This window comes from Leucoraja erinacea, chromosome 6, assembly GCF_028641065.1.
Source record: "Leucoraja erinacea ecotype New England chromosome 6, Leri_hhj_1, whole genome shotgun sequence".
Lineage (NCBI taxonomy): Eukaryota > Metazoa > Chordata > Chondrichthyes > Rajiformes > Rajidae > Leucoraja > Leucoraja erinaceus.
The window spans coordinates 21,211,801-21,239,403 of record NC_073382.1 but is presented as its reverse complement, the minus strand read 5'-3'; the positions used below and the strand labels follow the sequence as shown (position 1 = coordinate 21,239,403).

At 42.9% G+C, this 27,603-nt stretch overlaps 1 protein-coding gene across 1 annotated transcript in view; it reads left to right on the top strand.

Annotated features, from left to right (window-relative positions):
* Positions 1-27,603, top strand: part of LOC129697949 (kelch-like protein 1) — a 357,960-nt gene that overhangs the window by 248,298 nt on the left and 82,059 nt on the right. Inside the window, exon 5 of the mRNA XM_055636695.1 lies at positions 12,509-12,721. Within this exon, the coding sequence (XP_055492670.1) occupies positions 12,509-12,721 (213 nt within the window). The remainder of the gene's footprint in view (positions 1-12,508; positions 12,722-27,603) is intronic.

Sequence of the window (27,603 nt, the reverse complement as noted above, 5' to 3'; positions counted from 1 at the left end):
CGGCCCTACAAGTCCATGCCGAACAAATTTTTTCCCCTTAGTCCCATCTGCCTGCACTCGTACCATAACCCTCCATTCCCTTCTCATCCATATGCCTATCCAATTTATTTTTAAATGATACCAATGAACCTGCCGCCACCACTTCCACTGGGAGCTCATTCCACACCGCCACCACTCTCTGCGTAAAGAAGTTCCCCCTCATATTACCCCTAAACTTCTGTCCCTTAATTCTGAAGTCATGTCCCCTTGTTTGAATCTTCCCTATTCTCAAAGGGAAAAGCTTGTCCACATCAACTCTGTCTATCCCTCTCATCATTTTAAAGACCTCTATCAGGTCCCCCCTTAACCTTCTGCTCTCCAGAGAATAAAGACCTAACTTATTCAACCTATCTCTGTAACTTAGTTGTTGAAACCCAGGCAACATTCTAGTAAATCTCCTCTGTACTCTCTCTATTTTGTTGACATCCTTCCTATAATTTGGCGACCAAAATTGTACCCCATACTTCAGATTTGGTCTCACCAATGCCTTGTACAATTTTAACATTACATCCCAGCTTCTATACTCAATGCTCTGATTTATAAAGGCTAGCATACCAAAAGCGTTCTTTACCACCCTATCTATATGAGATTCCACCTTCAAGGAACTATGCACGGTTATACCCAGATCCCTCTGTTCAACTGTATTCTTCAATTCCCTACCATTTACCATGTACGTCCTATTTTGATTTGTCCTGCCAAGGTGTAGCACCTCACATTTATCAGCATTAAACTCCATCTGCCATCTTTCAGCCCATTTTTCCAAATGGCCAAAATCACTCTGTAGACTTTGGAAATCCTCTTCATTATCCACAACACCCCCTATCTTAGTATCATCTGCATACTTACTAATCCAATTTACCACACCTTCATCCAAATCATTGATGTACATGACAAACAACAAAGGACCCAACACAGATCCCTGAGGCACCCCACTAGTCACCTGCCTCCAACCCGATAAACAGCCATCCACCATTACCCTCTGGCTTCTCCCATTCAGCCACTGTTGAATCCATCTTGCTATTCCTGCATTTATACCCAACAGTTGAACCTTCTTAACCAACCTTCCATGAGGAACCTTGTCAAAGGCCTTACTAAAGTCCATATAGACAACATCCACTGCTTTACCCTCGTCAATTTCCCTAGTAACCTCTTCAAAAAATTCAAGAAGATTAGTCAAACATGACCTTCCAGGCACAAATCCATGTTGACTGTTCCTAATCAGACCCTGTTCATCTAGATGCTTATATATATTATCTCTAAGTATCTTTTCCATTAATTTGCCCACCACTGAAGTCAAACTAACAGGTCTATAATTGCTAGGTTTACTCTTAGAACCCTTTTTAAACAATGGAACAACATGCGCAGTACGCCAATCCTCGGGGACTATTCCCGTTTCTAATGACATTTGAAATATTTCTGTCATAGCCCCGGCTATTTCTACACTAACTTCCCTCAATGTCCTAGGGAATATCCTGTCAGGACCTGGAGACTTATCCACTTTTATATTTTTCAAAAGTGTCAGTACTTCTTTTACTTTGAACCTCATAGTATCCATAGCTACTCTACTAGTTTCCCTTACCTCACATAATTCAATATCCTTCTCCTTGGTGAATACCGAAGAAAAAAAATTGTTCAATATCTCCCCCATCTCTTTTGGCTCTGCAGATAGCTGTCCACTCTGTCTCTCCAATGGACCAATTTTATCCCTCGTTATCCTTTTGCTATTAATATAGCTGTAGAAACCCTTTGGATTGACTTTCACCTTACTTGCCAAAGCAACCTCATATCTTCTTTTAGCTTTTCTAATTTCTTTCTTAAGATTCTTTTTACATTCCTTATACTCCTCAAGCACCTCATTTACTTCATGCTGCCTGTAATTATTGTAGATCTCCCCCTTTTTCCGAACAAGATGTCCAATTTCCCTTGAAAACCAGGGCTCTTTCCAATTTTTACTGTTTCCTTTCAACCGAACAGGAACATAAAGATTCTGTACTCTTAAAATGTCCCCTTTAAATGTCCTCCATTTCTCTTCTACATCTTTCCCATAAAACAAAATGTCCCAGTTCACTCCTTTTAAATCATCTTGCATCGCATCAAAGTTAGCCTTTCTCCAATCAAAAATCTCAACCCTAGGTCCAGTTCTGACCCTCTCCATAATTATCTTGAAACTAATGGTATTGTGATCACTGGACCCGAAGTGCTCCCCAACGCATACCTCCGCCACCTGTCCCATCTCATTTCCTAACAGGAGGTCCAGCACTGCCCATCCTCTAGTAGGTACCTCTATGTATTGCTGCAAAAAACTATCCTGCACACATTTTACAAACTCCAACCCATCCAGCCCATTTACAGAATGTGTTTCCCAGTCTATGTGTGGAAAGTTGAAATCTCCCACAATCACTACCTTGTGCTTACTACTAATATCTGCTATCTCCTTACATATTTGCTCTTCCAATTCTCGTTCCCCGTTTGGCGGTCTATAATACACCCCTATAAGAGTTGCTACACCTTTCCCACTTCTCAATTCCACCCAAATAGCCTCCCTAGATGAGCCCTCCAATCTATCCTGCCAAAGCACTGCTGTAATATCTTCCCTGACTAGCAATGCAACACCTCCACCTCTTGCCCCTCCAATTCTATCACACCTGAAGCAGCAAAATCCTGGAATATTTAGTTTCCAATCACAGCCCTCCTGCAACCACGTTTCACTGATCGCCACAACATCATACTTCCAGGTGTCTATCCAGACTCTAAGCTCATCAACCTTTCTTACAATGCTCCTAGCATTAAAATATGCACATTTAAGAAAACCCCCGTCTCTTATTCTCTGTTTATTTCCTTTTTTTTCTTTCTCCTCTTGTGTCCGAGTGCTTCCCATTTCTGCTTCCTGCCTCCCATTCTGTCTACTACCTTTCGCTATTTGAGTCCCTCGCCCCAACCATTCTAGTTTAAAGTCTCCCCAGCTGCCTTTGCAAATTTCCCCGCTAGGATATTGGTCCCCCTCGGGTTCAAGTGCAACCCATCCTTTCTGTACAGGTCCCACCTTGCCCAAAAGAAGTCCCAATGATCCAGGAACTTGAATCCCTGCCCTCTGCACCAGTCTTTCAGCCACGCATTTATCCTCCACCTCGCTCCATTCCTACTCTCACTGTCGCGTGGCACAGGCAGTAATCCTGATATGGTTACCTTTTTGGTCCTTTTTCTTAACTCTCCTCCCAACTCCCTAAATCCTCCCTTCAGGACCTCTTCCCTTTTTTTTTCCTATGTCATTGGTACCTATATGTACCACGACCTCAGGCTCCTCTCCCTCTGATTTAAGGATATCTTGGATGCGTTGAGACACGTCCGAGACCTTGGCACCAGGGAGGCAGACCACCATCCTGGTCTCCCGACTGCGTCCACAGAATCGCCTATCCGACCCCCTAACAATAGAGTCCCCAATTACTATGGCCCTCTTTTTTTCCCTAGCTTTTGGAGCAACAGGGCCGGTCTCTGCGCTGGAGGCCCGTCCGCTGTCACTACCCCCGGGTAGGCTGTCACCCCCATCCGTACTCAAACAGGAGTACTTATTTGCGAGGTGTACCGACATTGGAGTACTCACTCGTTCCTGCCTCTGCCCCTCGCCCTTCCTTAACGTGACCCACATGTCTCTCTCCCGTGGTTTTGCAGTGACCACCTCTCTATAACTCCCCTCTATGACCTCCTCACTCTCCCTGATCAGAGCGAGGTCATCGAGCTGCTGCTCCAGGATCCTAATACGGTCCCTTAGGAGCCCCATCTCGCTGCACCTGGAGCAGATGTGGATGTCTGGAGGGCCATCCGACACCATGACCTCCCACATCTGACATCCAGAACAGTATACTGCCCTGACTGTCATTCTCCCGCCTTACCCTGGATCTGATACCAGTATAACACAATAGAAACTGCTGGGAGAAATCAGCAGGTATCTGACTCACAACAGCTGCTCCCTCGTGACCTTTAAACTGCCCCTTTATTATATAAACAAAAAGCACTGTACCTTTAGCCCACTGTACCCTTGGCTCACTGTACCTTTACTAAAGAACTGCACCTTTAACCCACTGTACCTTAACTAAAGCACTGCACCTTTAACCAGAAAGCACAAATGCTAACCTGATGTTGCACCCAATCAGCTGCTTCCTCTAGTCTGCTTCCACCAATCAGCGACTTCCACCAGAATCCTCCCTATGGAGTGTGGAACGTTACGGATTTCGGTAAAAGCCCTGACCCTCCTCTACTGCACCAACGGTCCCGGGCCTCTGTGATAACAAGCCCCACACCCGATTTATATACTCACCGCCCTGACCCTCCTCTACTGCACCAACGGTCCCGGGCCTCTGTGATAACAAGCCTCGCGCCCGATTTACGTCTGAGTTCCCTCAGCGTAACTGTCTGAGACATGGATTGTTTACTCTGCTTCATTCTCTACAGATGCCGCCTGACCTGCTGAGTGTTTCCAGCAAATTCTGTTTTATTTCAGTATTTGTCTTTTAAATCATTATGGTTTGTATCATTACAATTTTGAGTGTTGGGAAATACTAAAAAAACTATTGACATTCAGGAACTCAGTTCAATGATTGTTCATACAGCTCACTACCTCTTAATTTGGTCTTCCACCACCCTGACTAAGAGGGTTAATCCCTGCTACCTTTTTTCCAATTGCACACTATATCTGTTGTCAAGACAACAACCAATTGATTACCTGCTCATTCAGTTTCCATCCATCACCAGAGAAAAGCCAAACTTACAATTCTTGGAATAAAGGTCATGCCAGATTGTCAACAAATAGTTTACAACACCTCCTGACTGCTCCATTCCGAATACTCCTCCTGATGGTGTTACAGTCCTTGATTTCTGCACCATTCGTAGGCCGTGGACTAGGCTTTCAATTTTAATTGTGCATTTTTCATTTGGTTACTTTTATTATTTGTGGGAAATTATACTGCCCTTGTTGAGACATACCTATGTCACCTCTGTAAGGTCTGGTTCCAATTTTAAAGTTATGTTGCTTTGAGATTCCCATTAGAGATGATGTATCTGCCCTGTCAGTGTATTTAATCATCTTAAATCCTTCAATTGGATAATTGCTTAATCTTCTGTGCTCAAAGGAATACCAGTCAAGACCAGCCTTCAAGGCCTAATGCTTTTAGCCTTGTTATCACTTGGGTGAATTGGTGCCCCCTCCTTCTCCATTGGAATGATTATATTTCTTGCCCGGTCAGCACAGAGCCACATTGCACTTTCTGTGCTTTAGATCACCTTCCTCTCTGGTGTGTAATAAAGCATCATGGAGTGTCTTGATCGTATCTCTTTTTCTGACTCTCCTTGTACAGCGATCTCCCACCTCTGTTCCTCACACAATGGTTTGAGCAGAAAATTGACCGGGAGTTCTGGCATTTTTCAAGCCTAACTCAGAAATAAACACAAATGAAGAAGTGACAGAATTCTGTTTGTTTTATTTAGTGATGATGGATATTCTTGTCCTGCTGTGAGAGAATTCTCATACATATTGTATGAATCTGTGGTACAGTACATCAAAACACCTACTGTTGTGACACTGCAAGACCTCTGTGGATCATTTCTTCAAAAATTTCAAAAGAAAGAAGAAAGCATTATTGTTCATACACATTTTAAAGAATCTCTAAAATGTTTCCTTGCAAAGAAAGTTGCTACGGAGTTTCAACAATGTTGAAATGTAGTTTTTTTTCAGTTTCTCGCACTGAGGGATTGCTGACAAATCCATTATATTATGCCTGTGCTGAATTGTCCTTGAACGCGAGACATCTTCTTGATGCAGTAAATAACATTGTAGTTTCAATTTTCACACTTTGGAAAATATTTTTTTGTAGATCTTCTGACGACTTCAAGTATAATTACTTTTCTGAAGTTGTACTCTGGCACTAATTGCCTAGTTATGCACAGACTGTTAAAATCAGTATTTATTTGTTACGTTTTTCTTAATTTTGTTATTCTGAGCTAACAAGTGTAATACTTTTGATTGCAATCTAAATACTCTTCCTGTAGTTAAGTACAAACATCTACAGAGCAACTCTTAGCTGGATTCTGCTACACCACTGATTTGAGACATTCTAAATTCATGTTCTTTTCCAGGCACATGAAGCAGCACACTGCTATTACCTCACAGTTCCAGTGACCCAAGTACAAGCTGACCACTGACACTGTCTGTATGGATTTTGCACATTCTCTCTGTGACCACATGGTGTTCATCAGGGTGCTAAAGTTTTCTTCCAAAGACATTCAGATTGATAGGATAGTTGGCCACTATAAATTGTACCAACGAAGGGCGTTGGGAGAATAATGTGAGGGTAGTGTGGGTAGGTGTATGATGGTTAGTGCAGACCTATTGTGTCAAGGGTAGAAACAAGGAACTGCTTATATTGGTTTATAGTAAAAGACACTGGTATTACAATTTGAAACTCTTAAATTATTTTGTCTCTCACCTTCTGATTTTATCTCTGGCCTTTGTTCAACCACCTGCCTATCAAATTCAACCCTTGCCAGTATTCAGTAATTAGCTGCCATGCTTTGTCCTGCCCCCAATGGGATGTGAGGTTATCCACTTTGTGGCAAAAACAGGAAAGTAGACTATTATGTGAATGGTGGCCGATTAGGAAAAGGGGAGATGCAACGAGACCTGGGTGTCATGGTACACCAGTCATTGAAAGTAGGCATGCAGGTGCAGCAGGCAGTGAAGAAAGTGAATGGCATGTTAGCATTCATAGCAAAAGGATTTGAGTATAAGAGCAGGGAGGTTCTACTGCAGTTGTACAGGGTCTTGTTGAGACCACACCTGGAGTATTGCATACAGTTTTGGTCTCCTAATCTGAGGAAAGACATTCCTGCCATAGAGGGAGTACAGAGAAGGTTCACCAGACTGATTCCTGGGATGGCAGGACTTTCATATGAAGAAAGACTGGATAGACTCGGCTTGTACTCGCTAGAATTTAGAAGATTGAGGGGGGATTCTTATAGAAACTTACAAAATTCTCAAGGGGTTAGACAGGCTAGATGCAGGAAGATTATTCCCGATGGTGGCGAAGTCCAGAACTAGGGGTCACAATTTAAGGATAAGAGGGAAATCTTTTAGGACCAAGATGAGAAAAACATTTTTCAAACAGAGTGGTGAATCTCTGTAATTCTCTGCCACACAAGGTAGTTGAGGCCAGTTCATTGGCTATATTTAAGAGGGAGCTAGATGTGGCTAAAGGGATCAGGGGGTATGGAGAGAAGGCAGGTATAGGATACTGAGTTCGATGATCAGCCATGATCATATTGAATGGCGGTGCAGGCTCGAAGGGCCGAATGGCCTACTCCTGCACCTATTTTCTATGTTTCTATGTTTCTATGTTACCAAAGATTGGGATTTATCAAAGATTAAACAATGGTGCAAATCATGTAGATTGATAGCTGGTAGCTCGAGATGAGATGTCAGCACATCTGTCTGCCTCCTGCACGGCTGAATTCACCTTTGAGACTGTTGTTGGATCCTTTGGAATGGTGCAGTCCACATCATGAGCAGCCTTTTGCTTAACACAAGATAGGAATGGTAACCTCATTCATTTACATTTGTGCCACTGCCCTTGTAGAATAAGGTAAGAGCCGCTGAGTACTTTTCATATTTTACAATATTGAGCTGTTTTAATCATTCATGTTTCCAAGTGCTTTTAATTATTTCTTAATAACCTTTTTTGAATTCGTTAAATCTATTTGATTATTTCTTAAATATCACCCCCCTTTTGAAAGTTCATACATCAGAGATGTTTAGGTCAGTGGTATTCTTCTCCATTGTGATACATTTGTTAGCATTCAGAATATACCCAGCCATTCTGGTTCCTTATATCTATTTGTTTTGATCTGCAATCCATATAACTCAATGCCTTCTGCTCCACATACATCCTTTGCATCCTCTCTAGGTCACACTACTTCCTAACTGTGATATATTAGGCTTACTCCAAAAAATGGGTGTTGTGTGGCGGGGACTCGAAGGAGTTCAGCCAAAAACTAATCGGACACGAGTTGCGTTCACTAGACGTGTTTATTCTCTCATGTGGTCATGTGGCGGCACCTGGTGGCAACCCAGAGGCACAACGAACCATCGGATCTGGAGGGCGGCGTCTTGGTGTGGGAGGCGCTAGTCACGGGTGCCACCTCATGACAACCAACCCCCCCCTGAATTGCCGTCTTGGGGACATCCTCCGGTCGAACAGGGATCTGGTGATATCCCCGGACTAGGTCGAACTTGGAGAAGAATCTAGCCCTGGCCAGATAGGCTGAGAAGTCCTGTATGTGGGGAATAGGGTAACGGTCAGTGGTCATGGCCTCGTTAAGGCTGCGGTAGTCCCCACACGGCCTCCAGCTGCCGGGCACATTCGGCACCATGTGCAGCGGGGAGGCACATGGGCTGTTGGAGCGTTGAACGATGCCCATGGCCTGCATACTCCGAAACTCTGCCTTTGCTATGAGGAGCTTGTCAAGAGCGAGCCTGCGGGTGCGAGCGTGGAGCGGTGGACCCGATGTCAGAATATGATGCATGACACCGTGCCTCAGGCTTGCCGAGCCGAACTTGGGGGTGACAAGGTCCGGAAACTCAGCCAGTACCTAGGCATAGACATTGTCCACCATCACTACAGGGTTTCTGACTGGCGCGGTGGGTGCAGTAGAGCGCAAGGAGATCTTCTCAAAAGTTGACGCGTGGATGAGATGTTGGCCCCTTACGTCCACGAGGAGCGAATGTGCTCACAAGATATTTGCGCCCAGCATTAGCTGGGCCACATCCACGATGATAAATGGGCACACGCCGAAAATGACAGGAACCGTGCGGATGCCATATGTGTGGATTGAACTGCCACTCGCAGCAATTAACGGGGGGTCCTTCTTACCAGCATGAAGGTCGAGTCCAGATGGGGGCAATAAGCTGACCTCTGCCCCGTGTCCACCAAGAATCTGAGCCCTGAGTGCCTTCTGAGCCTTCAGACAGCGGTGGAACTGCCCCACCACATGACAGCGTACCATCCCAAGTCAAATGGGTTGTTGTAGCGGTTCCACCTCTGTCTGAAGGCCACCCTGAAGGCTCGTCTCATGGACCCTGGGTGCATAGATAAGTTTCCATGGGTCCTGTTGGGGATTCGGACGGCCCCCAAGGAGGATCTGTCATCGTCCTCCGCGGAGTTGGTATATGGTGCTCCGCTCACCGTCCCCGGGGAGTTTGTCCCTGCTGCTGATGGGTCCCAGGAACCCCCATTATCGGTGCTCATCCGCTTGCGGGAGAGGGTTGGCGCCCTGTATCCCATCGCAACGTCGCGTCATGGAGTGGCCCCTTCCCATGTACCACTACCGCTGATGGGCTGCCCATATGTTTTTCTTCACCGTGACTCCAACAGGTCACCCTTGCAGCGCCCGTATAAAGGTCCCTTTCTGCGGCACGGGCCCACTACTACATTTGATTTGGACATGGGAGGCCGGCATGAAACTGTGTCTGTTGCTCATTTGAAACCAGCTCACGTTGCGCGAGCCAGTCCATGTGGCTCAACCATCGCGGGCGTCCATTGTCCCGGGCTCCCGGAGATTCTTCCGAACCGAGCAAGCCCCCGGGGTGTGGGATTGTATCTACGAGTTCGGGACACCGATCTTATCTTCTCACAGTGGCAAACCAGGCCTGCCGCCGCATGTGGCCGCAGACGGCCCGCTGGATCCCTCTGAGTTCTTGGCGACCCCCTGCCGGGTCTTTCTTTGCTCTCAGCAGCTCCCTGCAGGAACCCTCTTTGGTTTTGGTGGCTCTCCGCCAGGTACCTCTTTGTTCTCCACCAGATTGTTCTGGGCGGCCTGTCCGCTGCTCAACTCCATGACGCATCCTGGGAATCTTCACACGGAATTTATGTGGGGAAAAAAAGAACCAATATAACCAAAATGCAGAGGAAAGAACAAATTTAGCTTTTTTTTTGTTAAGGCAGATTGCAAAAGATCGCAATGCAGACAGATTTTTAGGACCATTATGCCTCCTTAGCTCAGGGTGTACTGTATCCTGTATTTGAAGTTTGAATGAATTGACGGTGGCAAATTATATGCTTCAATTAAAATACATTTCAGAAGCTCAGGTGGCCAAACCTCTTACTGCATGCTTAAGGGCCTGCCCGACTGTACGAGGTAATTCAAGAGCTCTCCCGAGTTAAAACAAAAATCAAACTTGTGGTAAGCACGTAGAATGTACGTAGCGGGTACATCGGAGCTCGGGACATCTCTTAGCGGCTCGTCACACGAACGGCAGGTACTCGGGAAACGCGGTAAGCTCGTGAAGGCTCGTGAAGATTTTTCAACATGTTGAAAAATGTCCACGAGAGCCCCGAATACCTACGAGCAGCTATTACCATAATTCTCCGAGTTCGAATCAGGGGAAACTCAGGAGAACTCTTGAATTACCTCATACAGTGGGACGGGCCCTTTGGTTCAAATTAGGAACACCATCCTCATCATAACTTCCAGCTTTGTATAACTGTGACTCATTGATTTTCTCAACAGCCAGTTTATCTTTAAGAATAGAAGAACTATAAACAGTCTTTCAAAACCTTCGGATACCCTAGACTGAGTCACCGCCGATGCTAGGCATTTGAAGTTTAGGGAAACATAGCAGTCTGCACACACGTAGCTATATGCCAGGATGGTGACCACATGGACTGTTACTCCTTCACTTCTGTTTGCAGATGCAAAATTACTGTTGGCAAAACCCCATGGGGAAAACGTGTTCAAGAGCAAAGAAAATAAAGAGATTTTTATTCTTAGAGTATATTACCTCGAGAACACGATTTGATTGGGAACTCGTCAACTTGAAGTGATAGAACATACCCACCAAAAATGTATGCATTCTTCGGGTGGCTGGAAACTTAGAGTCGGCAAGGACAAATAGAAAGGCAATCACATTTGACAGCTGAGATAATATTGAGTGGAGGAGAACGGGGGTGGAGAGGAATGAGTTGGAATGAGTTTTTATATTTTGTAATGAATTATAGATGCGACGGTTTCTTATTGATCAACTTCTTAGAATGCTGCCACTGTCAAGGATATGAATCAATATGCACGGCACTAGTTTTGTATGGGGCACGTTGTTGTTCAACTTTGCCGGGCCGTTCTGAATAATAAAGGTGTTTTTATGCATTGGTAAAATAAATCGACGTTGCAAAGATATTTGGGAAGTTTGGATACAACTTGCAATGCAGCAACACCTTGTGAATAGTAAAATCTCACAAGACATTACAAAGGAATGTCGAGATTAAACTACTTGAGATTTTAGGGCAGATGATCAGAAGCTTGGGCAAAGAGCGAAGTCTTTAGAAATATTGTAGTGGAGAAAAAAGCAGAGAGAGGCAGCTGGAAAGGTATATGAGTATAATTCAGTTGTATAATAATATGTATAGTAGATGTATAGTAGTAAATATCACAGATCAGATCATGCATAGTGTTCACTGAGGAAATCTACACGTTAAAATTTCTCAATATCTTTTTAATTCAAGGAGCGCTTCTTTACTGATATACTCTGATAACAGACCATTCTGCTGTATTTATTGGCTCTGCAAGATAATTGCCTTGCTTATTTTCTAAGTGTCTGAGTTGAAGGACGAGAGAATTTGGTCAAAGAGGATGGTTTGTACAACTGTTAAATGTCAATATGATTATTAGGAAAATGATCACTTATTTTATAACTTTAACCACTTTGCATTTGAATCTTGATTCATCTGATTATGTGCAATATAGTCATCATGAACAGAACTTTTGGACCTTTTGTTACTAGGATATTTTCACTCAAACCTTCATGGACAGCATTTGCATCTGAATTAAAAGGTGTTATTGATTATGTTTTAATATGACCAGTTTCCATGGCAAATCCACCAAATCTTTGACAAAGGTACAATGGACCTCCAGTAGTATTTTCATCATGTGTTCTTCTGTCATTGATTTATACATTGTGTACTCAATGGCTTGCTAAATTTTAAGCAATTACCAGAGAACATGTGATATATCCAGTAAGTGTGGATTGACAATAGACAATAGACAATAGGTGCAGGAGTAGGCCATTCGGCCCTTCGAGCCAGCACTGCCATTCAGTGCGATCATGGCTGATCATCCCCAATCAGTACCCGATCAGATTGGTAAAGATATTTAAAACCAAATTGGTTGGTATAGACTTGATGCATTAAATGTTCAATTTACATGCTGCATGATAACAAGGGATTGATTAGCGAGGTGCTCTTTGAAATCAAAACCCAAGGATATGAAGGAGATTTCCATGTACAATATGGATGTCAGAATTCTGAAATTACTTCAGTAGCACTGGAAGCAACATGGGGAAAAGACTGATCTTTACACATTTAGGACTAAAAACAGATTCTATGGTGACCAAAGATTGATTTCTGACAAGTCGTCTATTTTAATTTCACAGGAACACATTATGGAGGTGATTAGAAATCAAGAATTTCTGCTGTTGCCTACAGATGACATCCTGAAACTTCTTGTAAGTGATGATGTGAATGTTCCAGATGAAGAGACGATATTTCATGCCCTGATGATGTGGGTGAAATATGATTTGCAGAGGAGATGTCGCGATCTTGGCGTGCTGCTCGCATACATCAGATTACCACTGCTCCCACCTCAAGTAAGTTTAATTGTTCTCGTCTTTTTGATCGCTTCTCCTTCTTTCCCATTCAATTCCTCAATACTGAAATGCGTTGTTTTATGTTCCCTAAATGTTTATGTTGTGGTGCTATTTGTATAGCTACAGATAACAAGATGTCTCGGGATGAATGACTGTTGTTTATTCTAACATCTAGTCACCACTTCCGACTATATTTGATCGGACATTACTGGCTTTACCTTGCACTAAAAGTTATTCCCTTGTCATATATTTGTGCACTCTAAGTGGCTTGATTTTAATCATGTATTGTATTTTTGCTGACTGGTTAGCACGCAACAAAAGAGTTTCATCGTACCACGGTCCACGTGACAATAAACTAAATTAAACTTCCAACTTACATTTACACCACATTTCCCATGCCCCCATTCTTCATTTCATTGAAGATCTCCAATATAATCTATCATATGAGAGTAAAGCTGCCAATCCATTGTTTTGGACTCAATAGAATTCTAGTTAGAACAGTCAATCTCCGAGTGTCTCCGAGGATCCTCCAGTGCTTCTACGCAGCGGCGGTGGAATGCATCTTGTCCGGGAACATTACCATCTGGTTTGGGAATTGCTCTGCCAAGGACAAGAAGGCTCTGCAGAGAGTAGTGCGTTCAGCCGAACGCACTATGGGAACTTCACTTGCCCCCCCTGCAGGAACTAAACATCAGGAGGTGCAACTCCAGAGCCAACAATATCATGAGAGACCCCTTCCACCCCTGCAACGGACTGCTCCAGCTGCTACGGTCAGGCAAACGCCTCCGTTGCCATGTGGTGAGAACGGAGAGGTTGAGAAGGAGTTTCATCCCAGAGGCCATTCGGACTGTAAACGCCTATCTCACCAGGGACTAACTCTACTGAACATTTTTTCCTTCCATTATTTATTATGTAAAATAATATGTGTGGTATGATTGTGTTTATAGTTTGTTTGGCTGTTTGGTTGTTTGTCTTTTAGCACAAAAGTCCGCGAGCATTGCCACTTTCATTTCACTGCACATCTCGTATGTGTATGTGACAAATTGACTTGACTTGACAAATTGCATTTGTCAACCACTTAAACATACCACCCCCAAATCTACTCATGGTATTTGTCACTATCTAGAAAGAGCAACATTGAAAATCAAAACTAAAATGGCAGATGCTATAAATCTGAAATAAAAATGCTGGAAATATTCAGCACATCGGGCCCATCTGTGAAATGAGAAACAGAATCAATGTTTCAGGTTAAAGTCCCTTTGTCAGAATTGGTATAGAGAGGAAAATATATTTCTTGTGATGGATCTTTGACCTAAGATATTGATTACCTGGTAATCTCTTCCTGTGGCAGAACACAGAATAAAGTGACTCTTTTGGGGGTCTTGAGATCCAAAGAACATGGTCTGCTCAATAGACAGAGTGTAATATATCATTAATGCTGGGATATTAGCTCAGAGGAGGACAATTGATTCTCCTAATGTTTTGGCGGATTTTACAGACAGAACATTGGCAATATCCTTTCAGTGTCTTGAGTGGTCTCAGAAGGATACAGAACAATATTGATTATGGCTGCTTTGTAGACCAGGAGTTTGTTACAAGTTTGAGATCTTGAATTTTAAACACCCTTTTCGTTGGTCAGACAAAGGCTGTGGTGAACATGAATGTGATGATGAATTTCCTCATTGAAATCGGAGAGAGGTAGCACCCAAGATTTAGGATGAGGTCCACATTGACCCTATTGACCTTCATTGTGGAAGGACAGTGTTATGGAGCAGGGTATGGTTGCTGGAGGACCTTCTTCTTGCAGATGTTGATTGTAAAGCTTATGTGCCTTATAAAGTAGTCAACAACTAGTTGGATCTGAGACTAGATGGAACTGAGACATAGAAACATAGAAACATAGAAAATACGTGCAGGAGGAGGCCTAACGGGCCCTTCGAGCCAGCACCACCATTCATTGTGATCATGGCTGATCATCCCCTATCAATAACCCGTGCCTGCCTTCTCCCCATATCTCTTGACTCCACTAGCCCCTAGAGCTCTATCTAACTCTCTCTTAAATCCATCCAGTGACTTGACCTCCACTGCCCTCTGTGGCAGGGAATTCCATAAATTCACAACTCTCTGGGTGAAGTTTTTTCTCACCTCAGTCTTAAATGACCTGTTTTATTCTAAGACTGTGGCCCCTGGATTCACCCAACATTGGGAACATTTTTCCTGCATCTAGCTTGTCCAGTCCTTTTATAATTGTATATGTTTCTATAAGATCGACCTCATCCATCTAAACTCCAGTGAATACAAGCCTATTCTGTTCAATCTTTCCTCATATGACAGTCCCGCCATCCCAGGGATCAATCTCGTGAACCCACGCTGCACTGCTTCAATCACAAGGAGGTCCTTCCTCAAATTAGGAGACCAAAACTGTACACAATACTCCAGATGTGGTCTCACCAGAGCCCTATACAACTGCAGAAGAACCTCTTTACTCCTATACTGAAATCCTCTTATGAAGGTCAACATTCCATTAGCTTTCTTCACTGCCTGCTGTACCTGCACGCCAACTTTCAGTGACCGGTGTACAAGGACACCCAGGTCTCGCTATACCTCCCCCTCACCTGATGTAACCCCATTGAGATAATAATCTGCCCCCTTGTTTTTACCACCAAAGTGGATAACCTTACATTTATCTATATTATACTGCATCTGTCACGCATCTACCCACTCACTCAACCTGTCCAGGTCACCCTGCAACCTTCTAATATCCTCTTCACAGTTCACACTGCCACCCAGCTTTGTGTCATCCGCAAAATTGCTAGTGTTGCTCCTAATTCCCTCTTCCAAATCATTAATATATATGGCAAATAGTTGCGTAAACAGAGACATGGACAGTTGGACCCCCCCCCCCCCGGACACTTATTATTATTTATTCAAATCGTTTGCTATGTCGCTCTTCAAGAGAGATGCTAAATGCATTTCGTTGTCTCTGTACTGTACACTGACAATGACAATTAAAATTGAATCTGAATTGAAACTGAATCTGATTTGGTGAGAGCTGTGTATTACAGATCATTGAACAACATACAAAATGTGAGTGTGGAGCTGATGTGTGGCTGCCTCCAAGAGAATAGGGGTTGTGCTCAATTTCTGAGTAGTTATCCATTGTACCTGTACAGAAAGATTGATAAGACCCCACGTGAAGAGGTGTTGAGGCATAAAGAGGGGGAAAGCTGCCAAGCTCAAGATCCACTGTAATAGATCTCAGCCAGATATTGTGCCAATATTTTGAACAGTGGCAGGTTAGTGAAATTTAAAAAAAAAAAACATTAAGGCGAATGAAATACAAGCTGTGGTGAAATTGTACAACGGGAAGGTAATTTTCCCAAAGGTGAGGTAATAATGGAACCAAAGATAGCAATGAAGATTATCATTTGGGATATAAAAATACTATTAAGCAGTTTTTTGGAAGTCATGGACATGTTTTACTTCACTGGGAACAGATATAAAAAGTACTGCAGTGCAGTGGGAATGAGATACACAACCTGAAGGACTCATGAACAAGATCATGATGAATTATCCCATGGCAAATGCAATTGAGAATCCAAGGATTATTTGGACAATGATTTAACATTTGCAGATAAATGAAAATATTTATCTTCTTGCTAGCTAGCAATTCAGAGGAAGAGTCCATAATTTGTTTGGACTGTGTGAGACAATCGGTGTAGTGGAGTTTCAGGATGCTATCTGTGCCATTACAAAGAACACACAAATAAGGTGGAATGCAAGAACCTCAGTGCAGATCATCATATGATATCATGATATATCATATAGTGGACAATAATGATTTTCTTTTGGGGAGGTGTTTGAAGTCTACAGGACATGTTATTAGCAGAGTAATAGATGGCCTTCAATTTAGAGAGTTACGAAGAGAGAAACAGGCCCTTCAGTCCAGCATGTCTACCGACAGTACTCCTTCTTTGAGGCCGGGACTGAGCCACTGGGACAAGCCCAAAATCACTAGCTCCTCCTTTTTGAGACAAAGACCAAGGTATCACGGCAAGCCTAAGACTGCCAGTGTCTCCTCACCTTCCCACAAATGACAAGGGATTGTGTCTTCACATGCAGAGCAAGACTGAGCTGCTGGGACAAGCCCGAGGAACTGCCAGTTCCTCCTCACTGAAGGCAAGACTGAGCAGCAAAGGCAAGTCTGAGGCTGTCAACACCTCCTCTTGTGCCAAGCCTAAGCCGTTGGGACAAGCCTGAGACCACCAGCACCTCCTTTTGGAACAAAACTCAATTGCTAGGACAAGCCCAAGGCCACCAGCTGCTCACCTGCCCACAAATGACAAGCCCAAGGCCACCAGCTGCTCACCTGCCCACAAATGACAAGGGCCCCCATATTAACCCAGACCATCTCCTCACCATCCTCTTTTAACCTTTTCATGGGAGTTCACCCGACCATGAGTATGTTGGTGTAGTCATTGTCCCCGCACCAGAACTTATACTTAATTAAATCTATAAGTTTTTATCTTCATCATCCTTTTGTGCCAGATTTCAAACTGTTGTTGCACTTTTTATTGACTCAATGCTGATGCTTACAGAGTTTGTAAACACCTGACAGCTCAGACATCTTGGGCTAGAAAATGGAAGAAAAACAATTCTGTGAGCTAGGTTAACTGTATTGGTAATCTCAGTGACTTGTTTGATCTCGTTCTGTTGTCCCTTGGTGTGCATTCTAAACTAAATACAGTATTGGATCTGAAGAAGTAATCATCCAAAAACCAGGTGCCCATGTGATTGGGTCAAACTGTTTTGTCGATAAACATTTGTTTCTTTGGCAAGCCCAGACATTGTTATTGACACAGTATAAAATAGTTAACTGAGCATTTTCAACGTTTTTCTACGTTTCATTGACTGAGGTTGTCAGTCGGAGACTTTAATCTTTTATTTGCCTGAATTTAGCACACACTGTGGCCAATACTCAGTGGGATATGGAATAGAGCATAAAGATTCAATTGTCATAATTAGCATCCTTAAAAGCCAGTTAGAAAGCATTTGAACCCCATAATTGAGGCATAGCAATTAACAGCAATAAATAAATATGGTAGTGGAATAACAACTTGAAAAATGTAAAGTCATGATATATCATAAAACGGTGGAGTTCGCAACATCATGGCAATAATAGGTGAGAAAAAGCGTTGAGACTAATTTTTATGTAATCCACCACCCTCAGGCCAAGTGTTAGTTCCTGATTCCCATCACCTTTGATGATATTTATGTTCCTCAACCTCCCTCTGATCGCCAACCCCTACAAACGTAAAGCTCTGTTCTCTCCACGTTTGATCTGTTCCTCTCTGCACAATCATTTTTAACTTTAAGCTCCTCTGAATATAACCTAGTCTATTCAATCTTGCTAATATAATCAAGGTCAACTCTACCATCCCTTACAATGCAAGCTTTCAGTAAGAATTCATGACCCAGCACTGTGCCGATTGGCCTGCGACAAGCACAGCAGAAGCTTCAGGGGCACAGATCATAAACAGAATAGAAGTATTTTTAGCTTGAGGTTCAAGGTGTGGATGGTAGTGTGTTCATTACTCACCTCTGGCCAAGAGTGTTTACTCTCTCAATACAATACAATACAATACGGTTTTATTCGTCACATTGCACATAAAGTGCAAGTGAAATGAATGTGCCAGCAGCGGTACAATGATAAAGGACACACAAAAAACACACTAAAAATTGAACACAAACATCCACCACAGCATTCATCACTATGGTAGAAGGCACAAAATTTGGCCAGTCCTCCTCCATTTTCTCCCGTGGTCGGGACCTCAACCCTCCGCAGCCGTCGCTGCCGGCGTCCAGATGGTAAAAGGACTAGGTAAAAAGTCCAGGTAAGTCCAGAATCGGATCTTCCCCACCGGAGAACGCGGCTTCAAGTTGGTGTAGACCGCAGGTCGGCGGCCGAAGATTTAAAGTTTGCGCCGCAGCCAGAAGCACCGCAGGCTGCAGGACGGTCGAAACTCCCCTCCAGGGATCCCTGGCGAGGGACCCCGCTCCTGTTGGTAATCCACGCCAGGCCCGCGGTAGAAGTTGGCCGCGGGCCGGCAATTGGAGCTCTTCTTCCCCCGGGTCCCCCACGGGGGAACCCGGGCTGCAGACGCAGCGCCAGCTGGAGCTCTGCAGACCGCGGCTTCAGGCTGCCGGCTGCCGCGGGCCAGCGAAATGGAGCACACCCCTCTGGCGAGCCCCAGCGAGGGCTCGCCCACTCCGCAACGAGAGTCCACGCTGCGCCCGCCGCTGAAGCCCCGGGCGTTTTTCTCCGGGAAAGGCCGCCCGAACCTTGCTGTTAGGCCACGGAGGAGGCGACATGAAAAAAAAAGTTGCCTCTCCATGGAGGAGGCAACCGAAACGGTTTCCCCCTTACCCCCCCACACCATCCCTCACACATGACACACAGAGAAACAACTAAAAACCCACGTTAGGACATACTAAAAAAAACAAAAAAAGTAGAATGAACTAACACGCCGGCTTGCAGCGCCCCTACCCTGCCCCAACACTGCAAGAACAGCACCTCATTTACCAATGACACAAACATTGAATTCTCCATGTTCAGGTAAACACCCCACACCCCCCACTCTGTGCCACACACCTTTCTTTTCACTGTTTGTGCCCATCACCAACTTCCATTCCCCTCCTCCATCATCCACTAATCTCCCACCTCTCCATACTCCGAGTCCCACATTTTCATTTCTGCTCCCATTTCCCCCTTCCATTCCCTACCACCCACTATCCATCCCTCCTGGTGCCACATTTCACTCTCTATATTCCTCCTTCTCAGATTCCACCTCTCTACTGTATGTCTCTACTCCACCTTCAGCTTTGGCTACTATCTCCACTTATCTGCCATCCTTCCCTCCTCACCTGAATCCACCTATAAATGATCACCTCTTGCATGCTCCCCCTCTCTTTGACTTACCTCTTTCTATCTACTTTCTTCACTTTACTCCATCAGTCTGAATAGTAAACCTTACCTGAAACATATCTGTCCTTTTCCTTTCCCAGATGCTCCCTCATTCTCCCGCACGTTTTTTCTCTAAAAGCTGCTCTCTGGTTTTAATACACTGCAGTCCATGAGATCCCGCTGTGTCCAAATGATTTCCCTCGTTATAACATACCCACACTAGCAGATCTACTGCTTCGCAGATCCAGCAACCTAGGTTCAATCCATGTATAGTTTCCACATTCCCAGTGACCAGGTGGGACTCCACCACGTTCTGCGATTTTGTCAGATTATCCCAAATCATGCTGGTTCGGTAGGATAATTGATCACGTTAACTTAACCTTACTTTAACCTTATGAGGGCCCAAAGACTGGGCCATCATCCACTACCCACCCCCTCCTTGCAGCCCAACATCAGTCTGGCCACTTCTCCATCACTAACAATAGCAATTAAGGAGGTGGAAAAGCTATTCAGGAGACAGAAAAGCCAAAAATCTCCAGGACCGAACAGTGTTTCACCTTATACCTTCAAGCTATGCCAAACAACTGGCACCCAGTCTACAACGGCATTTTCAATCAGTCCCTGCAAACCTGCACTGTCGTTGCCTGCTTCAAAGTCTCCACTGTTGTAGCGAAAAAGCCAAGGATTACTGGTCTTAATGACTACAGGCCTGTCATACTGACCTCTGTAATCATGAGGACCCCTGAAAGGCACACTGGCCCACCTGAAAAATATCACAAACCCCCTGCTGGACCCCCTGCAGTTTGCATACCGGGTAAATAGATCAGTGGGTTATGCAGTCAACCTAGTCCTGCACTTCATCCTCCAGCACCTAGATCGCCAGGGGACCTAGGCAAGGATTTTGTTTGTGGACTTTAGCTCTGCATTCAACACCATTGTGGCTGAGCTACTACACTCCAAACTCTTCCAGTTGACAGTGCCTGAACTCCTCAGTGGATCATCAACCTCCTGACAGACAGGAAGCAGCATGGTTGAGGTTGTGAAAGCTCATCTTGGACCCACAGACCCTTAGCATTGGAGCACCATAAGGCTGCATACACTCTCCTCTCCTTTATTCTATCTACATCAAAGACTGCACCTCCACAGACTCCTCTGTCAAGCTTCTCAAGTTTGCGGATGACACAACTCTGATTGGACTGATCCAGGATGGGGAGGAATCTGCCTACAGACAGGGAGTGACAGCTGGCGTCCTGGTGCCATCGCAACATCCTGGAGCTCAATGTTCTTAAGGTGGTGGAATTGATAGGAGAGCTTCCCCTCCCCTCCCCCCACGCACCATCCACAACATCACAGTCACATCTGTGGAGTCATTTAAGTTCCTTGGAACCATCATCTCCAGGGACCTTAAATGGGAGGCCACCATCGACTCCACAGTCAAAAAGGACTAAAAGAGAATGTACTTTCTGCGACAACTGAGAAAATACAATCAATCACAGGCAATGATGGTCCAGTTTTATACTGCCATCATAGAGTCTTCTCCATCATGGTCTGGTTTGGCTCAGCCACCCAAGCATGACATCCGGAGGCTGCAGTGCATCATTCGATCAGCCGAAAAGGTTGTTAGTTGCAACCTTCCCCCATCGACAAGCTGTACACTGCAAGGTCAAAGAAGAGTGGGGGTAAGATCATCTCTGACCCCTCTCACCCTGGCCACAAACTCTTTGAATGCTCCTGCGGACTGTCAAAACCGCCACAGCCAGACATAAAAACAGCTTTTATCCACAACCAGTAGCTCTACTCAATAGCCAAAAGTTTGTAGCCTCCTTGTGCTCTGGTATTTTATTTCATTCATTACATGTTTAAATTATGTTTTATTTTTGACTGTCTACTGTATATCGTGTTGTTACTTGCGAGCAAAGCACCAAGGCAAATTCCTTGTATGTATGCATAGTTGGCTAATAAAAGAAATATTCAATTCAATTCAATTCAATTTGTTATAGATGAGAGGTAAAATCTGAGGGGGCTGATGGGAATGTGGGAGGATAGAAAATTGGATTTGTGTAAATGGGTGTTTGACCCTGGTGGGCCAAAATGTCAGTTTCCATGCTATCCAGTGACATCAAAACTTGGCTGCACAGTTTAGTTTAATTTAGAGGTACAGCACTGAAACAGGCCCTTTGGCCCACCAAGTCCAAGCTGTCCAGCACCAACCCTGTACTACCCTACACACCAAAGTCAATTTACAGAAGCCAATTAACCTACAAACCTGCACATCTTTCAAATGTGGGAGGAAATCAGAGCACTCAGAGAAAACCCACGCAATCACAGGGAGAACGTGAAAAATCCGTAATGACAGCTCCCGTGGTCAGGATTGAACCCGGGTCTCTGGCACTGTAAGGCAGCAACTCTACCACTGTGCCACTGTGCAGGAGTTAATGGGCGCTTTAAGGTCCCAGGATATGGTGTAAGAGGTTCAATAGTGAGATGACAATTTTTTGAACTCTACCTATGAAAATCTCTTTTACAGTAGGTAGTGGGTGTCAAATGGCACTATACAAGTAAGAAGCATCAACACAAAAGTTACAGGGAAAGAATGGGAATATGCATTTGAAATGGCGGATCAATTATAATTCTGTTGAATGACTGAAAGGCTCAAGGGACTGAATCGCCCACTCCTATCATATTTTCTATGTTTGCTCGATAGAAGGAACATGAAAAGTGGTAGATAAATAATTGAAAAAAATCTGCAAATGTGAAGATGCTGGAAATCTGAAATATAAACACAGGATAATGAAACTCAGCAAGTCAGATAGCATATTCTTTGAGTTTGAGAACCACCAACTATGCCCAATAGACATAGCTGACCATAAACTGCGTACCATTGATTTTTAATCTCCCAAAGTTTGGTTACTGGACATCTTGGTGCTGAAGGGGTTACAGACTGCGGGAGTTTGCCTGCGGTGAGCATCTAAAAGAAGAAGCACTATCCAAACATGGGTGGTACAAAGTAATGAGCATCTATCTACTCTCGAGGAAATAATATCCCAGTTGGCTGTAGAAAGCCATGAGAGAGAAACTGCAGGGAGATAGTAGACTTATTCCCGAAAATTTAAATTATTGCTTTGTCTTCCTGGTGACGATAACTAATGGGAGCTTGGATGTGATGGCTTAATTTATCTAACATAGCTACTCAAGATGGTGTCTTGGGCTCAACTAGCACATGTGTGATATCCATGGACCCAGTAATAGATACAAAGTGCAGCATCCTCAACCAGGAACATAAATATCAGCCATGTATCAAAATTACAATTCAAGAATGGGTTAGCATATGATGAGCGCTTGACAGCACTGGGCCTCTACTTGCTGGAGTTTAGAAGGTTGAGTGCGGACCTCATTGAAACTTACAGAATAATGAAAGACATGAATAGAGTGGATAGTGGAAAGGACGTTTCCACTAGTGGAAGATTCTAGGACCGGAGGTCATAGCCTCAGAATTAAAGAGTACTCATTTAGAAAGAAGGTGAGAAGCCAAGTCAGTGGGTATGTTTAAGGCAGAGATAGACAAATTCTTGATTAGAATGTGTGTCAATGGTTATGGAGAAAAGGCAGGAAAATGGGATTAGGAGGCTGAGATCAGTCATGATTGAATGGTGGAGTAGACTCAATGGGCCGAATGGCCCAATTCTACTCTTATAACCTATGAACGTGAAGAAAAAAACCATAATTAAATTGTTAAGCAGGTTTGTTTCCCTCTTTTTATATGATCATTTGAAAAATTATGCATTTACACAAATTTAGAATTAGATTTAGATTTAAATTTAGCAGCACCAAAGGTCCCAGTTTCAACGTGTATAGCACCAGCACTGAGCTCTCAAGTGATTGTCATCATTGTAAATACATTCAGAAAGAAGCTGATGAGTTTGCTGCCGGTTTGTTGTTGAATAGCTTTCTCTCCTTCTCATGTTTTTGTGGTTTTGAGTCTTCAATCTTTCTGCAGAGGTATAATGAGGGAATTGTAAACAATAATTGCTGATTTTTTTTTTTTTAAAGACAATTTCTTTCCAACGTCTGGCATGGATCGAGGGTATAATAATGACTAAGATGAGAACAGAATGTAAAGTACTAACAGTAGTAAATACAAAGATCTGAAAAGAAAGTACTGCAGGCAACAGCTGTCTGATACACAACAAAAAAATGCTGGAGTGCCTGTGATGAATGACAATGAGTCAACTTTACAGGTTGACAAACTCTCACCAGAACTAAAAAATAAATGTTAAGGTGTGGGCATTAGGGCTGCGGTGGGGGCAACAGGGGAAAGTCTGAGATAGAAGAGGAAAAATGATATGCTGAAACAGGTGCAATTTGAAAGGAAGTGATGTGGATTAATGAAGAAAAATGCCAGTCTTGAGGAGGTATAAATGTATTCGCTGCCACAAATAAATATGGTAGTGTAATTACAAGAAAGAAAACATGAATGGTGGGAACCAGAAATAAAACATTTGAAACAAAAAATAGTGCATTTGAAAGTGTTCAAATTAATGTTGAAAATAAAAAATCTGCAGTTGGAAAATTTGAAAATATAAATATCATCACAATGTGGTGGTAACAATCAATTGGGAAGACAGCATGTGTGGAGTGAGATACAAAATTAACGTTTCAGGACAAAGACCCTTCGTCAGAACTGGAGACATGAGAAAATAAGTTGCAGCCACACAAGGAAGAATAGGATAAAGGTTATGTAGTGGCCATTTGGCTTATTTTGTGTGTCATTAATTATGGCATTTGTCTAAATTTTAGATTGCCCTTAATTATGTGGGTGGGGTTTATTACATAGTCAGGGGCATGTTTGCCGCTGGGTTTATTACGCAGAAACTTAGTTTTAGTTTAATTTTAGAGCTACATGGTGAAGGAACACCCTTCGGCCATGTAGAGTTTTGCAGAGACACGAGGAGTTTTCTAATGGTTAAAAGCGATATGCTGGAGTTTGACAAAGATTAAAGTGTACATGTCAGAGATGAAGGTCGGATAAATATCTTATAGTTTTTCTTCAACAATAAAGAAAGTATTAATCAAAAGATTGTGTTATGAAGATTTATCTTACGAGAAGCTCTGAAAGTCTCACGGAGAGCTCACATGTGTATTATGACATTCGCCTGAAGCCATGTAGTCTCTTAAGTAGCTAGAGGGAGTAATCTCTTGAACATATAACAATTGCCGCTACAGGTAATACTCTAACAGGGTGTGTATAGAATGGTGAAGAAGCTGTCTCACTTTATGTACTTTCTCTGTAACTTCCAATTTATTATTATAGATTAGAGAGAAAGAACACAAACAAAGTGTGCCACATAACTGTGCGATGTGAAACTGTACGAAGGTTTCAGTAGGTCAGGCAATGCTCGCTATGAGAAAACTGAGTCAATACGACAGATGCATGCCTTATTGGAGAATTGGCCAGTTGTAATACAAAAAGAGTAAACAAGTTACCTAAAGTTGTTGAATTCAATATTGGGTCCATCAGGTCACAGTGTGCCCGGAATAAAGGTGAGGTGCTGCTTCTCACATTTTAGTTCAATTTCACTGGAATAGTTTAAAAACTATTTAAAAAATAGTAATCTGCAAGAATAGGACTGTGCTTAACATGACAGTCAGCTGAATACCCTGGGCCTAGTATTGCCCATTCTGTATAAAATATAAGGATATATTTTCAAGTTGCCATTACTTCTGGTGCTAGTGTTTGCTCGGCCCAGAGTAACAGAATAATCTGGATCTTATTCGTAAAGACTGCTGGAAATTTATAACTCTATTCCACAACTGGCATTTGATTGTAGGTTCACACTGATTGACTTCTGTCAAACAAAAACTATTAAGAGGTTGGAAAAAAGAAGGGTCTATCGTCACAGCTCAAACATGAACTTATTGATGACAGAAAAGGCTAGACAAGATATATGTTTTACTCCTGTACGCATTTTCAATTTGTTCTACATTTTTTTATTGTTATTCATTCAAGGAATGTGGGCATTGCAGGTTGAGCCAACATTTATTTGCCCATCCATAATTTCTCTTGAGAAGGTTTTGTTGAGCTGTTTCTTGAACAGCTGCCATCCTTAAGGTATGGCTGCACCTGCAATGTTGTTAGGGAGAGAGCTCCAAGATTTTGACCCAGAGACAATGAAGGAACGGCAATATATTTCCAAGTCAGGATGGTGTGCAGATTGGAGAGGAACTTTCTCTCCAATGGTGTTCACTTGTGCTTCTAGCTGAGTTACTCCAACTTTTTGTGTCTATCTTTGGTTTAAACCAGCATCTGCAGTTCCTTCCTACACAAGAATCAGGAATGGTTGGATTGGTGAAGAGATAATTAACAATATGGCTGAATATAGAGACAGAACAAGATAGAATAATTTACAAAAAATATTGAGAATATGTAGGTGTGTTGCAAAACCTACCTTCAGCAGGGCTGCAGATCTGCCCCAGCCCGTGTGCGTGATTTTGGTGCCGTTGAGAGGGGGGCGGGTTTAAAACACGATTTTCCCTAGGCTATTCAAATCGAGGTTGTTCAGCCTACTTAGTTGCTGACGAAAAATTGCTGCGAGGTTCATTCTCTGCAGCTATTTTTAAACTTAATTGGTTAATTTAATTGTTATAGTAGGTTAAAAATTATCCTCTAAACTCGCGACCGCCGACAACGGGACGGATCTCATACAGGGGACAACGGAAGGTAGGTTGTTTATTTTTACATTAAAAAGGGCTTCTTAAGATCCCTTTATACAAAGTTTTATGTTGCGAGTAGCTAATTTGGGGCCCCATTAAATCCCGCAGTATTTTTCTGGGCATATGGGGTACAAATCTACCGCAATGGGAACGTTCCAAACCAGCGCGTTCCACAGAGTTCCACAGGATCCCACTCGAAAGCTGATTTAAATGGCCATTAATTTACAGCAATTGAACACTAAATTCCTTCCATTTGGCCTATAAATTAATGTAAATGAGATTTAAAAATCATGTTTTATTGTGAATTCTTTGTGAATGTTATCTGGACACTTAGGCTATTTAAAAATGTTAATCTTTTCTTAAGAAGTGGATAGATGTTTAGATCTAGTAATTTAAGTTTGGAATTAGCTACAATTGGGTAACTAACTAATTATATGCTTTAATTTCAGGTCATCCAAGTAAGATTGTTTCATATTTGTTTCAGAATGCTTCAATCTATAATAACTGAACATTTCTTTCAGTTTTCTTAATTTTTAAGAAAGTTATGGCCATTTCACTGTCCTCGATCACAGCTTCTGTGTTAAGTCAATGGAAAATCAATAGGGAACAAGATGCTAATTTCCGAGTATGAAAATGGCCATAACTGTTTTTAATACTGAAGATATGAAAGTGAATTAGGTGTCAAATTAAACTTATTTTTGTGCTTTATCTGATGGGATAAATTGCAGACTTGATTTTTAAAATCTCAAAATGTTGTAACATTGCTAGAATATGTTTTTCACTAATTATATTTGGTTGTAGATAAGGCTTAATAGAGCTATTAGATTGTTTAAACTGTGTAATCCACTTTATGAATGCTTCAATCAACTGTTGTAAGCAATGTTAAATGTTATCAACCCGACCACAGTACTGAGTGTCTTGGCTGCTATCACAGAACTCTTACCTCGTTCCAACCCTGACATTGAAGATTAGTCAATCTATAGGTTGCTGATGTTTCAAGCGGATGACTGATGCATCACCAGATCAAACTATTTCACAGTTTCCATATGGGGGAGCCAGCAACAGAGCCATAAAACTATAGCTTGGTAACCTTTTTGCATGGTGCAATGTTTATGTACTTTGTGCCCATTATGCAAACTCCAGGACTTAGGTTGTGTTTCAAAAGTCTGTCCGTCTCCTTCTAGATACTTTGAACATGATCAATTAT